This window comes from Anabrus simplex, chromosome 12, assembly GCF_040414725.1.
Source record: "Anabrus simplex isolate iqAnaSimp1 chromosome 12, ASM4041472v1, whole genome shotgun sequence".
Taxonomy (NCBI): domain Eukaryota; kingdom Metazoa; phylum Arthropoda; class Insecta; order Orthoptera; family Tettigoniidae; genus Anabrus; species Anabrus simplex.
Genome location: NC_090276.1, coordinates 63,969,482 through 63,984,880, shown reverse-complemented (window position 1 = coordinate 63,984,880; position 15,399 = coordinate 63,969,482). Strand labels below are relative to the sequence as shown.

At 38.3% G+C, this 15,399-nt stretch overlaps 1 protein-coding gene across 7 annotated transcripts in view; it reads right to left on the bottom strand.

Annotated features, from left to right (window-relative positions):
• The window catches only part of Not1 (CCR4-NOT transcription complex subunit 1), a 403,150-nt gene that overhangs the window by 280,726 nt on the left and 107,025 nt on the right, over nt 1-15,399 (bottom strand). For all 7 annotated transcript variants that reach the window (XM_067156230.2, XM_067156231.2, XM_067156233.2 and 4 more), the window contains exon 14: nt 1,811-1,935. In XM_067156230.2, the coding sequence (XP_067012331.2) occupies nt 1,811-1,935 (125 nt within the window). The remainder of the gene's footprint in view (nt 1-1,810; nt 1,936-15,399) is intronic.

Genomic DNA, 15,399 nt, shown 5'->3' with positions numbered 1-15,399 from the left:
TCATGATAATGGTGTGGTTCCTGGTAACAGATTACTATCATAATCACTTCTGGAGTCTAGTTCATCTGCTATTATATTATTTTTTGCGTAAATAGAACTTCAATTTATGATCATCAATGCAGGCAATAAGAAAAGTTCAACAACTCAGAGCTTGGCTATATCACAGACCATTAACTTCCCTTCCTTCATGTCAAAGATCTCCCAGGAGCTACTCCTGTCCTGTGCAAGCTTGAAACTTCAGCTATTTAACGGAATGAAGCACACAGACACATCTACCATCTTAGTAGAAGCCTTTAAATACTAGGGAATTATCATGCGAATTTAGCCGGTTCTGGCATTTTTCATGCGAGGAGCAAAAGCCAATCTGATCGGCATGTGGCACTTGAATGGTTCAGCATGTCGACATTTCAACTAATCTACGGTAGCCAGACGTGCCAGCTTTCAAAGGTAAAAAAATCAGGGGACCTTTTTATGGCATATCATGACATGTTATGCCACATCATTAAATATTTGACACATTATGTTACTTCATTACGTAATTTCTCTCATTTATTTTCTTTCATAAATGCTACTAAAATACTGCATATATTTGAGCTTTAGAATACATGCCTGACTCTTCATCGTAACTGCCTTAGACCTCTTCAGAAATTCTGAACTAAATTTGTGCTCAAAGTACTTGCCTTGCTGAACACATTTTAAAGGTTAACAGGTTTTTTCAGACTTTTTTCTGGAAGCACTGATCTGAAGTGTGTTTCTGTCTTTGTAATAATCTAAAAACAGTCTCACAGTCAGAATTACTATATGGAACTCAAAATATAAAGCATTACATGAGATATTTGGTCATATTTACGATCACTACCAGGTGGTTGTATATGCCCTGTCAGTGCGTGCTGATCATCAATTCTCTCCAGGTACTTAAAGAACAAGTAAAGTCGTGGGATTTTCAAACAAGACAGGAATACTAAAATCTACTCTGAAAATCGGGGGCTAAGTTTCTGCGATCAGGAGAGTGGGAGGAAGGACCAAAGAATCCAAAGTCCCCCAATTATATAGGGGGAGTTAGCATGTCTGGGTAGCCCTTGTCAAGACAAAATGACACGAGATGATGGACACTCATACTTTTACAGCAGTGTGAAGCCTTACTGGTGGTGCCAACATCGCCTTGCCACTTTCCGACATTGGTCTTCCCAGAACCTGCACAGAGTGACTCAGTGCGTTCATTCTTCTTTCATTTGACACTGAGCAAATGTTACCAAATTCTGATAATCTGTAGGCCCTATTCTTTTAAAATGTACTTCGCACCTGCAGATTACTAGAGTATGACGATTGTTGCTCACTGCCAGATGACAGAAGAATGAACACGAGTCACATTGCGCAAGTCCCAGGAACACCAACCTATGAGAGAGGTAAGGCAATGCTGGTGCCACCAACTACTCTTCTCACTACAATTGAAGTATAAGCGTACATCAGCCTGGCCTGTCATTTCGTCATGAAATGCGCTTCCATGGAGTAATTTAAAGGTTGACATACTTGTCAACATGGGCCAATATCCTGGAAGCTTGTCAGCTGTGAATACTCCTAATTTTATATTTTGTTTGCATTTTATGATTCATATAATTATGGTTGATAATTTCATTTATTTGATTTATGACTAACGTCAATACAGGACCTAACAGTGCAGAAAGTAGAAGTTAAGACAGAAATGGATAATATGAATGCATTAATAAATTAGTACAACTATTGTTAGTCTACGTATCATTTCTATCCAATAACTTTTGAAGACAAATCAATGAGCAGGGTTAACACTTACCTAACTAGTCCACGCTCAATAATTCCACCAAAAAGCTGGGCAGTAATATGGAGCTCTTTATCTGGATACTGAGGAAAGAACCTGTATTCTTCAAAAAGATTTCGAAGCATACAGTTGAAGACTTCCTAAAAATGAAATAATTTTAAATAGTTTATTACAAGACATGGATTTCAAGATACATTCAGTAAACATTACATGTATTGATAAATTATGAGAGATATATTATACACTCATGTTCATAAAAACCAGAACACCTTGAAAGACTAGAGATAAGAAGTTCATATTCATAGGACATGTACATTGGTATGTTCTGAAGAAATTATAAGCATTTGAATCATGTCGGCCCTCAGGTTCAAGATCCACATCGATATCTCGACGCACCACCACCGTCTGGTAAAATGTGCCTGCGGCTCTCATTTTCACTATAATCCGAAAGTAATGGATCAGTGTGACTTGAGCAGATGTGCAGGATGCCCCGCAGGCATATGAGAGAACCGTATCGTCAAATGAGCGAGTTTAAAAAAGGGCACATTCTTCACAGAATTTCGTAGAACACGACGAAATGGGTCTGGTCGCACCACCTAGACCACCCCCTGAGAAGAGCGACACCTCATCCAAATGGCATTGCAGGACAGATTTGCGTCCTCCTCAGCACTGGCTCAACAGTGGAACAGTGTAACACATCAATCAATATCAGGAGTGACAGCCGTTGCCTGGAAAACAGTAGCATATTTAACCATAGGAAGGGAGAGCCTTGTCTTAGGTCCCCAGACCCCGGCGCCTATGCCCGCCTCTGTCCGTGAGCCATCTGTGTACCATGTACAGTCCCCAGACCTAAGACGGGCCCCAGCATCCGTGGCCCACTCCTCCCTTGTGGGTAGAACTACTGTGAACTTGTAATTCAGATTAAAACTAGGCTTCATCAGGTCCCTGACCATCATTGTCATAGGGCAGGTCTGGTGAAGCCTTGTAAGAATAAAAGCATGACCTCTATTCGGATTCTTGAAGGACCATCCTCCGAGTGACCAGAGGCGGTAAGCACTCATTCCCACTGATTCCTTAACATATAAATGTAAGGGGGGAAGACCTAGGACAGCCTCCATTGCACATAATGGTGTGGTATCCAGTGCCCCTGTTATTCCTAGACACGCAAGTCTTTGGACATTGTTTAACTTGGAGGTCACAGTTTTACTCTCCGAACCTGGCCACCAGACTAAAGATGCAAAGGTGATCGTTGGCCATACAACAGAAATATAGAGCCACTGGACCACCTTAGGTCCTAGGCCCCAAGTCTTTCCGACGACCCTGCGACACGCCCACATAATCTTGCGAGCCTTATCCACCTTATAATCTATATGTTTCTTCCAACTCGGTCACCTTTGACTAATGTGCATAAACATGCTAGACTGCAATGGTGTACGGAATGTCGTCACTGGAGACAGAAATTGCAGCAGATAGTGTTTTCAGACGAATCCAGATTCTGTTTGTTTGATATTCAATGACCTACATCACTTTATCGCTCCAACAAACCAATGCCTGCTCCGCGTGGCCGCTGGATGCAAGTCTCTTGTGGCGCTTGAAGAATGCATCCAGTATAATGTGGATGTCTGTGTAAACTACTTTTTGTGCCCCCAAACTAGTGAAAGAAAGGAAATAGGTGACTAAAATCTGAAGTCTACAGTGGTAGTATTCTTATTTCCTAAAGATATGCCACATCTGAGCTGATGTTACTTTTCGGAATTCCCAAAACGATACCATAAATGAACCTATAAACACTGTTTGTTCTTTTGTTTACTGCTATGTAAATTGTAATTAATATTTTGTAACAATATTGAGCATTACATTTCATGGTATTCAACATCGCCACCGCAGATATCGTGAATATCTTAGAAAAATCGAATTCATTATCTTTATATATGTACGCAGACGACATGGTCATAGGTTCCTCAAACAGACTTGAATTACAAGAAGCACTAAATGACTTACATAACTGGGCAGAAGAAAATGACTTCAGTATCAATAGTAACAAAACAAAATACATGGTGTTCCGGAAAGGTGGAAGATTAGCAACAGAGGATAAAATTACTTTAGGAGAGAAAGAACTGCAGACAGTAAACTACTATAAATATCTAGGAATCACCCTACAAACAACACGCAATTCATTCAGGATACACGTAAAGGAAAGAATAACAGCTGCTATAAGAGGAATATATGACATAAAGAACATAACCAATCTATCCCTCCAGACGGCTATGATCTTATTTAATGCCAAAATATCGCCAGTGCTGACCTACGGATTAGAATTGATATGGGAAAACCTATCTTTTTCAGACCTAAACTCAATGGAGAAAGTAAAAGCCCGATATCTGAAAAGAGCACTTGGAGTGGCAAGAACAACACCTTCTAGGCTTGTTTACGAATTGGCAAGAGAAACCTTCTACATCGAGGACTTACGTTACAAACTATCCCTGCCATCTACTGAGCAAGCGACAAAACTGATCCAGACAAGAGAGAAGAAGCGCGAAGAAATCCCTCTGGACTTCTATAGCACAGATGCAATGATCGACAGGAGATGGGTAAAAGAAAATCAAGAACTTAGAAATGTAATTACAAGATTGGCAGTTCATGGTTTTCACCATAAAATATGTAAAAACAAAAAGTTTCACGAACCAAACAATGAATGTGTATGTGCATTGTGTAATAACCACTGTGACAGATACCATATAACCATGTGTCCTAAACGAGAAAGATCGATCGTGGACTATAGCAAAGAGTAACTATATAGGTGCGAATTTTCCTTTTACTTCATCTATGTACATTAGTATGCAATAATAATAATAATAATAATAAAGAGGTAACAACTTTTGTGTTACACCCAAAAGGCATGTCAAGCGATGTGTGGTACGGTACAGTACCAGGCTCTCATTTAGAAACCAAACATCGCATTTTTAGAAAAAATCACTTTTAAATGTTCTCTAATATGTGAATACTGGGAATATTAAGTACAAATTAAAAAATAAAAAACTGAAAACTCCGGCGTTCCCAAGTTACCTTAATAGTGAACTTGATTTTTTTCCCCCCACATATTCATACTGACGAGTTACTGATGGAAAATGTATGTAATACTAACCTGTATGCCAATGTAAACACTCACAAGGTTACACCCCTTAGATAAGAGTCTATTTGGAAGTCGTAGACAGTTGTTACTCTTCCTGAATTAAAGACTATTTTTCAGATCATCGGTTAGGTAAGTGCCCATCCTGTCAAGTGTTTTGAGAAGTTCCGCACAAAGCACAATTATCAATGAAAATGTGATCGACTGAGATAATTTCAGGCTTAAAAATGCTGAACAAAGCACCTGAATATTCTAATATACTTCAATTGTATTTATTTTATGTTGTTTTATAGAAGTTTGTACATACACACTACACAAAACTGATCTGTGGAGCCAGCTTAAAACGGGTTCTGCAGTACAGAACTGTGCAGATATTCTGAATGCGCACAGTGCAGTATACAAGGGATCATTAATTCATTATGATTTAAGGGCCAAATTCATAAACAGCGCATACATAAGTATTTCTTTAAGCCAGGTTTCATCAATGATTTTGCTGAATATGTTGCATTTCATGCACAGAATGCTTTCAGTGCACCCAAAACATATCCGAAAGAAGGAAAATCCTGCGACCAAAAATTCAAAAAGAGATTTTGTTTTAGTAAAGTAACAGTTATGAATATTCTAGTTCCTTTGGTTAAGAGAGTCCCTTATACTCCGTACGGCTCTACTTCTAAATTGACGTTTTAGCAGATTTTGGCTCTGTCTGGTGGTTATGCGCTGAAGCATAGACATCCAACCAATCCCAAGCTGCCATTCATATCGATTTATATCGACAGAGCACGATCTCGAAACCTAGCTGCCAACTCTAATATTTACATTCACCACGTGGTTAACCTATCTCGCTCAGCGTGTATGGTATTCGGTACGGTTCGCAACCTTTTGCATTTTCCTTCAATATTTAGTGTGGGTTTTTTTTCATATTGTTGGAGGGTTCCAGTGACTCTGAGATCAGTAGTGTTCCCTTTGTAGGCCATAACCTCTTTCTGTGCCAGCCATTAGCCGTTAGTGACATTTCCTCATTCCCTTTTATTGTTAATAATATATTCCCTTTTACTGCCAGATATTGTTAGAAAGAGTAGTTCTTGTGAATTTGTTTTCAATCCATATTCATTTGTTTTTCTGAGTACGGTATTACAATTTAAAAGGGCTGTTTACAGCGGATATATTGCATCAGCTGTTCTCGCAGGCGTAGCACGCTGGCAACAGAGGGAAGGCGATGCTCATTTGTTTTACGAAACTTCAATTTAGAAGTAAGGCTGTGCGGAGTATAGAGGACTCCCAATCTCCCCATTAATAAAGATAATTAGGGTCGCGTAGCTGCGAGTGTGCATTCGGGAGATGGTGGATTCGAAGCCCACTAACGTCGGCCCTGAAGAGGATTTTTCGTAATTTCACATTTTCACATCAAGCAAATGCTGGGGCTGTACCTCAATTACAGCCATGGCAGCTTCCTTCCCAATTGTAGCCCTTTTTCATCCTTGTGTCGCCATTAACCTTGAATGTGTTAGTGCGACATTAAACTATTAGCGTAAAATAAAAATTATCTTTTGAGATTTTTACCACCCCTTCATTCCAGGCAAGTATTATTAATTTCAATTTATTATTATTCGGCTTAATTAATTGGAAACATGTTACAAGTTCATAAGTTAAAGATTGCAGGTCTATTGAAAAGACAACAATATTGACTTATCTGAAGGATGAACTTAAATAAAATGTTACGGTAATGTTTGTACTGATTTATAACAGGTTAATCAACCAACCATCTGTCAGATTATATATTTTTTTACAAGTTGCTTTATATTGCATTGACACAGATAGGTCTTATGGCGACGATGGGATAGGAAAGGGCTGGGAGTGGGAAGGAAGCAGCCATGGCCTTCATTAACGTACAGCCCCAGCATTTGTCTGGTGTGAAAATGAGAAACCATGGAAAACAATCTTCAGGGCTGCCGACAGTGGGTTCGAAACCACTTTCTTCCCAATGCAACCTCGCAGCTGTATGCCCCCAACCGCATAGCCAACTCGCTTGATTGGATTATATTAGAAGTTTATGAAATCATGCCATTCCACATCAAAATGTTTATACAATTTCTTACAGACCAGATAGTATTAATTTTTTTATTTTCTTTACGTTGCACTGATGCACATAGGTCTTACAGCGACAATGGGATGGGTACGGCCTAGGAAAGGGAAGGAATCGGCCATGGCCTTAATTAAGGTACAGCCCCAGCATTTGCCTGGTGTGAAAATGGGAAACCATGGAAAACCACTTTCAGAGCTGCCAACAGTGGGGTTCGAACCCACTATCTCGCGGATGCAAGATCACAGCCACACGCCCTAACCGCAGGGCCAACTTGCGTGGTAGATTTTATTCATTTCATTTTTTTTCCCCCTTCAGCTATTCTGATAAATACAGCGTAAACAACCTTCTAACCTCAAAAATGGCAACAAGTGGTGTGCTTTTTTGATAATCAAAACTCAATAGATCATTGCACTATTCAGTAGCCGGAACTATACGATCCAGGAAGCACATCTCCACTGAATGAATATAGTCTTACTAATAAAAAATCCTTATAGAGTTGTTTGTAACACTTGTATAGTTAAAATACATTGAATAAACCTTGTATAAGCGTTGCATATTTTTCTTACTAATAAAGGTGGTATATTCTCACTGTATTACTATACTGTACGTATACACTCGTTCCAAGCCGTAGGAATCTCTTCCTGCAGTTCACTGATGTATTTCTTTACATCCATGGTCACTTTTGCTGGTTAGGCCTATCATACGGTAACCAGATATCCAGAGACAAAAAGCAGGACCTGATCGTAAATATGATCTAGCAGCAAACTTGATCGCCGATTTTTCTTGTTCCTTTTGAGCGATACCAAGCATAAAAGGCATACAACGAATCGTACATTATTACTCACTCCAGCATGATACAACTTAAAAACACACTGAATTTTAGATGCTATAAAAAAAAAGGAAGTAATGTGTTCCAATGACAAAAGTACCTCATTTTATTAACTTACTAACCTAATATGCTAATATATTTGTTTACATTACAACACACAGTGTTACATTAACACGTTGCAGTGTGAAGTCACTGTGACAGGCTCTCGTACTTTTAACTTGAATGAACTGTCAACAACTTTTAAGTTTCCACGCAATATGTCATAAAACTCTACACAGTTATAACCAAGTTGCACCTAGTGATTACCATGTGTTTTACATTTTCAGGCTTTAGCCTGGATGTTTCATTTTGTAGCGGTATAGTTTGAGGACTATGTGAAATCACCGCTACACCGGAAATCTGTTAGTGTGGAATTTGTAAGAAAAGGTGAATGGAAACTATTGTTTAATCTTGCCCAATAGAACGGAACTCTGCGATAACTAATTGTTGTACAATTAAGGTTCTTATTGGTGTTAATTGTAATATAACTGTGAGCAACTGCTTCGCCATTGGACTTTTATTGTACGTTGTTGCCAATGGACTTACTAATGGGTAGCTCAAACAACTTCGTTCGAGACATCCACCTCTTGCAACCGAGATCAATCACATCGGATTCAACATCACCGATTCCTGGAGGGAAGAATGGATGCAAAATGCTCCAGCTACATGCCTGAAAATGCCATGCATCGATAAGACAGTTCCAGGGTTTGATCAACCCCGCAAGGTATGGTCAATGCACAACCGACTCAGGACGGGACACGGAAGATGTGGGGATTCACTTTTTAAATGGCGAATGCTCTCCTCGCCGCTATGCGACTGTGGTGCACCGCGACAAACTATTAAACACATCAGGGAGGAATGCAGCATCAGAGCATATGGAGGGTCATATGAAGACTTCTTGATGGCAACCCCAAAATGTATTGAGTACATACAAGGTCTAGATATTTGTTTGTAGATTGGTTCATTGGTTATTTTTGTTCATTTGTAATAACGTATTTGTATGCCAAACGCTAAATAATAATAATGGATAGCTCCACTGCTTGATCGTCAACTGTTCTGCACGGCGCTCACTAGCAGCCGTTATTCCAAACGAGGACTTCTGTTCCAGCGCTCGACGAGTGTGCAGGCGTCATGTCGCTTGTCTTGCTGCCATTCGCTACGGCAGGCAAGAGTGATTTGAATCCACCGTAAGGTGATTGTGAAAGAAAGGTGTAGGCCTGTGTAAAGGCTTGATATTTACATTTAGTTATTTGATGGTGTAATTTAAACTTGTGTGTAAATTTGGAATGCAACCTTATGCGTGACTCCGAGTGCCTGCAGCTGACTATAATATTATCCTTGGGAATATTCTGAACAAAATGGTATAAGTGAGTACTTCAAAATTGTTATCAACAGTCCGGTAAGTGATCGTCTGGCATGATATTAACTCCAACAGACTTTCCATGTAAACTACGGTGCATTATTCTGCAGTGAGTAAAACACCAACATGTCTACCTTCGTCGATGTTTTGAATTAATATTTTTGGGAGACGTCTTGTGAACCACAGCCTCAATTTACTACTTGCAGGAGAGCAATGTTTATTTGCCAAATTATGTTCTAAAAAGATTCTCGTGTGAACCCCTTTGATGGACTGGTATTTAAATTTGGCACTAATAATAATAATAATAATAATAATAATAATAATAATAATAATAATAATAATAATAATAATAATAAAAACCGTTTTCTGTTGAGAACTTATAAAATCTAGTTGAGAGAAATGTGCTGGTTCCGTGAACATTCTTATGGGTTTCTACTTCCAAATCTGCTAGGATTAATATATATCGTGCAGCATCTTGGCGATGTGATAAGATGGTTTTCCAGGCATTAATAAATGGAATGTTTTCAAAGCTACTAGATAAATATATTAGCTGTTGGACACTCTCTCATATTTATATTTGTTAAGGTGAAATTTTAGGTAGACTCATTATATTTTCCTTCCTTCTGAAGTATACTGAAGTTGCTAATTTTCTTAATATTATTTGCCTTGTATGCATTGTTATATCGATCTTGTGACCGTTAGGTTGAATTATCTTGATCTTATCTATAATTTTCAGTCGCATCTTTCATTATTGAATTCCGCCAATCTAAATATGCCCTACCAATTGTGTTATACTTAAATAAGTGAATAATTTCTATTGATGGACATACTTCTGCGCCACGAGAACAGTGTGGTTTTCAAGTGACCTGCTCTTTTAACTGGAGGTGAGACAAGTGAAAGTGTAGTCTCTTGTATCATTAGCCACATAAAGACGATTGAATATTTAAAATTAATTATAAACCCTAGTGAATACTGAAGCGTGCTTTAGGTCGAATTGAATTTCATTTCATTTTCTTTTTTAAAATCAATTTTCTTCCTTGTTATTATTATTATTATTATTATTATTATGATTAAATTTTCCTTTCTTTAAATTTTGATTAACTGTTACTGATTTGAAGCTACACTCCATTTCAATTGCATTGTTGTGGGTATGCTTCCGTCTTTTGTTTGTAAGGGAGTTGTAACAATACTCGAGATGTGCAGACGTTCGTTGTTGCATGGCGTACCTATGCTGTTGATGTGATGAACTGGGTCACGAGATGAGTTTTAATTGCTTCTATATTATTGTGCTACATTATTATTATTATTATTATTATTATTATTGATTTCCTTCTATCATTCATTGTTTTTCTTTTGATGTGGGCTCTTTCTTAATTTTATTTTTGCCTTCCTTAATGTTTCTTGAGGACATTGTCGGCCTGTTCGAGGATGCGGTTAAATGTTTTTATTTGAAACACTTTCGTGTTTACTGAGGAATTTCAAACATATAATAATTTACTGTTTGGGTAATTTTATTGGGACGCGCGTACCCGCAAACAGGTGCACCTAAGTTATTAAAAATTATCATTCTTATAACTTCCTTAAAGAAAGATGGTTTCGAGCTCGAACAAGCAAATTGTAATGAACAGTAAATTGTAATGAACCGAGTCAAACTGAAGTTAATTCCGTCTGGAAAATATTGTTGACTTTAAAAAAAAAAAAATTGGTTGTAATTGTTGGTATGGTGACTACGATTGGTAATAATTCTGTAAATGAGCCTTGTCACTAGCCTTTTCCTTTTTTAAAAAAAAAAAACTTAATTGTTTTCATTTTTCTTATATATTTAAATTGTACCACCCATCCTACTTATTCTTTTTCATTATATTAAATTTTGGTCTTTTAAGTGTGACAGAGAGTGTCATTATAGTGAATTGCTCTACCTCATAGGTAATCCTTCCACCCTCTGTTATGGTCGTTGACCTATTGGGGTCGCCCAGATTCCCGTCGCTTCCCCTTCCTGTGTTTGTGTTTTATTGAGGCCCTTCTCTCCGTAGTTGGCGTGATTCACACTGGGAAGTGCCTCTTATCTCTTTGGTGGCCGCGCTGACAGTCGAGGACTTGGGCTGCGGTATTGTGGTTTTACTTGTTCGATTGCCCACTTCTTCGATTGTCAGTATGCCACAATTTGTCCAAAGATTCATTCTGTAGGAGCATTTGTAGCAGGCAAGCTTAACACAAATTTCTACAATATCACATATATTCCTGAAGCCTATATTCCTATCTTCAAAATTAGTGAATATTTCCACCCACCTCAAATGAGTTGGTGTACGAGACGAATTCCATTCCTTTACTTTACCAACTATGACATATTCCCTGACATTAACAATCTCATCAAAAAGCATTGTATCACGTCATTCCGAGTGTACTTAAGTACAAAATCTAATGACCTTTGTACATCACTCCATTCAAACAGAGAATTAAGATCTGTACCAAATTAACACACTGAGTTCAGAAAAATTAATAGTCCACTGGTCTAAGTACAGTAGAAGTCCACTAGAGCGAGAATTCATAACAGCGAAAAATTTACTCGCTATAGCGGAATTGCTATATCCGATTTTTGTAAAAGTCGGGAAAACCACTAATCACATTAAAATCGGTATGAAACAGCAATCAGTTTGTTCAAAACTTGTGTTTTTAGACTACCTTTGTCTTCATGCCAACGCCGAAGACTGGGATTTAGTTATGCCGTATTTATTTAAGGCTGCATAATTATTCCTTATTTTTGCGGGTGTAATAACCATTAACTTAAAACTGGCATCGTATTATCGAAGAGAACCCGTTGAAAATTTGCCAGCAATGTCTATTCCATGTGTCACTACAATATGACGATCATCAGGAAAATATTCTTGCTGTCTATAAAACTGTTACTTTTACTCAGCGTCGGCTACAATCAGCCACTACACGCACGTTTCGCTTGCTGGGTTTGGCCAAGTTCGGCGGCTAGCGATGTATAGGCCTATTTGTGGGCGTTGAAGGCCAACGAACGAGTTTACTGTGCCATGGTATGGTCATTCCGACCTGGCGTTTTTCGAGCATATACCTAACAATTTCATCTTCCACTTCTTTAAAGCGTCCTTGCTGCGGGCAACTGAATGCATTTTTGTGTAGTATGCATTTTTTAGCTATCTTTGTCTCGCTAACGCCGACTATTGGCTTTAGTTAGGCCTATGCCATATTTTCTTGCGGCTGCACAATCATTCTACATTTCCGAGTGTTTAATAAACATTAATTGAAAATTGGCATGAGAATATCGACGAGAACCCGTTGAAAATTTGCCGGCAATACTAGTTCCACGAACCTTTTACAATACGACGATCCATCACAAAAATATCCCTGCTGTCTATGAAACTTAATTCTACTAAGCGTCAGGTACAACAGACGCATTATAACTTTGCTACTGAGCCGTGGCCTTTCTAAGAATTCAAAAGCTGTCACGTTTTGATGCCATTCTGCAGATTACAGGAATGTTTTTGTAAAGGCTAATAGAACGTCATTCTCTTCCCATTACTTCCTGAGATCCAGGGGCGTTACACAGAGGCACTGTAAAACCGGTTGCCGCGAGCAGCGATGTATAACAAAGAGGTGGTCGTCTGTCAGCGAGTTTTGTGTGTGTGCGCGCGCGGGGTGAAAGGAAGCAGCGTGGTTACTGCAATAGTTGCCAGCAGTGTTCATTACTGTTAGGCTGCGAATGCAAGGCGACCTTTGATTTTTCACGAGATTTTGAGAAATAAACGTAGTCTTGGATTCGGAGAAATATGGTATCACTCCAGAGGCTTCTTCTGTGGCAAACATTTCAGTTTTCTTCTTCAAACGGCATCAGCTAACCTAACCGTATATGTATCATGAAAACATTTCGAACGCATGTAAAGAAATGATAACCTCCTTGCTATAAATTTACATGATAATAGCCTTCCCATAATTTAACCAGGCGTGAGAAAACATAAACTAGCCTCTGAAATCTATGATACACTCTGCCAGATCTTGAGGTGTATACCATTCTTACTTAATCACAGTATTAAGTATAAAAATAAAGATCGTTTATTCAGTATTTTTAACGAGTGAACAACTGTTATCCGACATGTTATTTACGCACTTAGTAAGAAAATATCTCTTTCATTGCGAATTTTCTTTATGGTACAACAGTAGACAGGTATTACTAATCGACTCCGACATCGCCTTTGAATTACATCAATTTAAGATATTACTGAAATTTATTAAGGATCAACCTATTCAGTACAATAGAATTTACAAAATTAGGACTTACATCCTATTAAATTAAAATTTGAAGGGACACGTTTCGCCCTTTAAAAGGGCATCATCAGCCTTTTTACACTCATACTTAAAGATAAAAATCAGGATCCTGATTGTCATGGTAAAAAATATATAAATGAGAATATAAGATTAGAGTGGAATTATAGAATGTGAGAAATTGTTATGAGTTCTTAAATAATAATTTACAATTAAAACTTCATTTAAAATGTTTGTGAAGAAAAAATATTTGAAGTTGGTATGATATTACACTAGTGATTTTAAAAAATGATTTTATAAATTAGACAAACTACGCCTTAACCACATAATAACAAGAAGGTCTCTGGCTAAAGTTGCCGTATCAAAGTTCGAGTGAAATTCGGCTGGAAGCAACTTGATTTACGTGTTGAAAAGAAGGTTAATGGAACTTAGTAGCCGCTTGAGATGACATTGAAATTTTCTTGTTGAAAAGTCGTGATGTTTAACTGTAGTATGGCACTATGTAGATTATAAAGTTGGATCCAACTAATCCATTAGTCTCGTTATTTACGTAGTGGGTTCGCGGTCTCTGTAATCTTGTTGAAGGAGTTATATAAACAAGATTACGGAGAGATTACAATAGGAAAAAGCGCCATGCCACACAGCAAAATTTGTGAAGGATGGCTCAGGGAACATGACAGTGAATATGCTCTAATACCATGGCCCCCCAAACAGGCCTGAAATGAACCCTATTGAACATTTGTGGTTCGACTTGGAGAAGCAGGCTTGGACTACATCACACCAGCCAGCAGTGTATGTCAACTGGAGGGCCTGGTATTGCGCTTGTGTTACTAGATACCCCTGGATACCCTCTGCCATGTTCTTGAATCTGCCCCACCAAGTGGCCATGGTCCTGCAGGCAAAAGGTGGTCATATACACAGTAGAAGTCTGTTATAGCGAGAATTCACAACAGTGGAAAATTTACTCGCTATAGCGGATTATCGTTATATCCGATTTTTATAAAAGTTGGAAAACCCTCCGTGCACATTAAAATCGGTATGAAACGGTAATAAATTTGTTCAAAACTTGCGTTACCGCGGATGATATTCACACTACGACTTACTTGTTTGTCAGTTTTCGAAATCTGATATTACGTGAAAGTGTATGTTTAATATCATTCTGAAAAAATTACAGCTCCGTATTTCTCAGAGTTTTTCCTTCAAAAAATTTAAATCAGGCTCAAAAAGTGTTTTGTAAAATCATATGAATGCCTTTGCTGTACAGTACGCACTTTCTATAATGTTTTTAGGCGCAGAACATTGGCTTTCGTTATGCTGCATTCTTTTACAGCTGCACAATTATTATTTATTTCTGCAGGTTTAATGAGCATTAACTTAAAATTGGCATCATAATACCGAAAAGAGAACCCCTTGAAATTTTGCCGGCAAGGCCTATTCCATGCTTCTCTACTATTCGGCGATCCGTCAGGAAAACATTCTTGATGTCTATAAAACTGTTACAGTACTTTTACTCAGCATCATATAAACCGGCTACCACCACACGCACGTCTCGCTTGCCAGGTTCGGCGAGCGGCTAGCGTTGTATAGGCCTAATAGCGGACGTTGGAGGTGAACGAACGAGTTTATTGTTCCACGGTATGGCCTTTCCGCCCTTGCGTTTTTCGTGCACATACCTCAGAATTTCATTTCCGACTTCTTTAAAGCGTCCTTGTTGCGGACCACTGAATGCATTTTTTGTATCTTTGTTTTCACGCTGATGCCAAATATTGCCTTTAGTTACACCTATGCCATATTTTCTTGCTACTGCATAATTATTCTACATTTTCTAGTGTTTAATAACCCTTAACTTAAAATTAACATCATAATATCGACGAGA